Source organism: Aplysia californica, unplaced genomic scaffold (genome assembly GCF_000002075.1).
Source record: "Aplysia californica isolate F4 #8 unplaced genomic scaffold, AplCal3.0 scaffold01064, whole genome shotgun sequence".
Classification (NCBI taxonomy): Eukaryota; Metazoa; Mollusca; class Gastropoda; order Aplysiida; family Aplysiidae; genus Aplysia; species Aplysia californica.
This window is the reverse complement of record NW_004798334.1, coordinates 162,639-164,365: the sequence shown is the minus strand read 5'-3', so window position 1 is coordinate 164,365 and position 1,727 is coordinate 162,639. Positions and strand designations below refer to the sequence as shown.

Here is a 1,727-nt window from a genome sequence, read left to right as displayed (position 1 = left end):
AGAAAGAGAGAGAGAGAGAGAGAGAGGTGAGTGTGTTTGAGTGAGGAAGACACAGAAGGGGAGAGACACAGATTGAGACAGAGAGGGAAAGAAAGAGAGGGAGGGAGACAGAGAAGGAGAAAGAGAGAGAGAGAGTTGAAGAGAGACAGAGAGGAGAAAGAGAGAGAGAGAGGGGGGCAGAAAGAATGTCCTTCTTCTCTCGAGGTAGTCTATTTCGCCTACTGGCTCACGGTACAGAACTGTCTCAAGGGTGTACTTAATAACTCTAGACGTTACATGGAATAATGACTCAATCATTCACGCAACAGCAGTAACTGTGAACATAACACTTTTGAGGGGATTGTAGATGTTACGAAAAATACGAATCTGAAGACATAAAAATTACAATGATGAAATTGTGGACATAATGTGGACCAATGACGAAAAGACTGAACATTAGAACAATAAGGACAGAATTGTGAGTATGTAACAACAGTACAGTAATTGTAGACGTAACAACAATAATGACGTATTGACATGATATGGTATATTAATGTAAAGACGAACATTAGAACAATAAGGACAGAATTATGAGTATGTAACAACAGTACAGTAATTGTAGACGTAACAACAATAATGACGTCATTGTTGACGTAACAATACAGACGTCATTGTAGACGCTACAATAATGTTGCAGATGTTGCTGTTGTTGTTGTTATTGCTGTTGTTGTTGCTGCTGTAGTTATTGTTGTTGTTGTTATTGCTCATGTTGTTGTTGTAATTATTGTCGTTTTTGTTATTGCTGATGTTATTTTTGCTGTTGTAGTTATTGTTGTTGTTATTGCTGATGTTGTTGTTGTTGCTGTCGTTGTCCAGGAGGAGATAGAGATCACCACAAGTGAGCGCTATGTCTCCACCTACGAGGACGGACGGTGTACCCTGGTCATCAAGAACGTGACCTTGGATGAGGAGGCCGAATTCATCTGTAAAGCGACCAACGAGGCAGGATCCTGCACCACTTTTGTGGATATTTTCGTAGAAAGTAAGAGTAAGACCCAGCGCCACTCTAGACTAGAGCGAGCTATGTGTAGTCAACTCGCGTATCTGAACACTTTTGGTTTTATGGTACTCCGCTTTGCCATATTTCACCATTTTTCAATATATTATTCTGCTTTGCTTTACCTTCTCACAGAGGGACGGGTTCTTACTGTTTTCTAATATGTCTGCTTGTTTGTGTGTCCGTCTTTGTGGATTAATAATCTGACTTCCGGCTATTTTCTAGGCCTTCATTCTTCTGCTGCTGGCACTACAATCTGTGGAAAGTGAGCTGTTTCCTGTAAACAGCTGTGCTGTTTCTTGTAATGAACTGAGCTGCTTTAAAAGTACTTGGGTATCTTTCAGGTTCCGGTGGCACTCTGTCGCTCTTGGATGAGTGCGGTTTCCTTCTTGCATGATGTATGTTTTCATCATCAGAATGAGCCATATTATTATTATCTTATGTTGTAATTATTATTATGATGATTCCTTTGGACCTTTTCTGGGAAAGAATTGAAGAGTTCTGTTGACGGTAGACAGTGCAGAATTGATCGGGTCGTTCTGTTCTGTGTACAGTTGGATCTGCTTGCTGTGCATGATCTTTGCCCGCATTTAGCCTAGTGGTGTATAATTTGAAGAGCCTCTACAAGTTTTTCTTTTGCTCATTAGATTTCTGTTGAAAGTCTTGACTTGCTCGGGTTGGTTTTTTGTTT

General features: G+C 40.4%; 1 protein-coding gene across 1 annotated transcript in view; it reads left to right on the top strand.

Moving 5' to 3' along the window:
• LOC101846321 (titin) overlaps positions 1 to 1,727 on the top strand; it is a gene marked incomplete at its 5' end in the record, with an annotated part of 63,900 nt that overhangs the window by 56,528 nt on the left and 5,645 nt on the right. Inside the window, 1 exon segment of the mRNA XM_035973218.1 lies at positions 856 to 1,021. Coding sequence (XP_035829111.1) covers positions 856 to 1,021 — 166 coding nt within the window.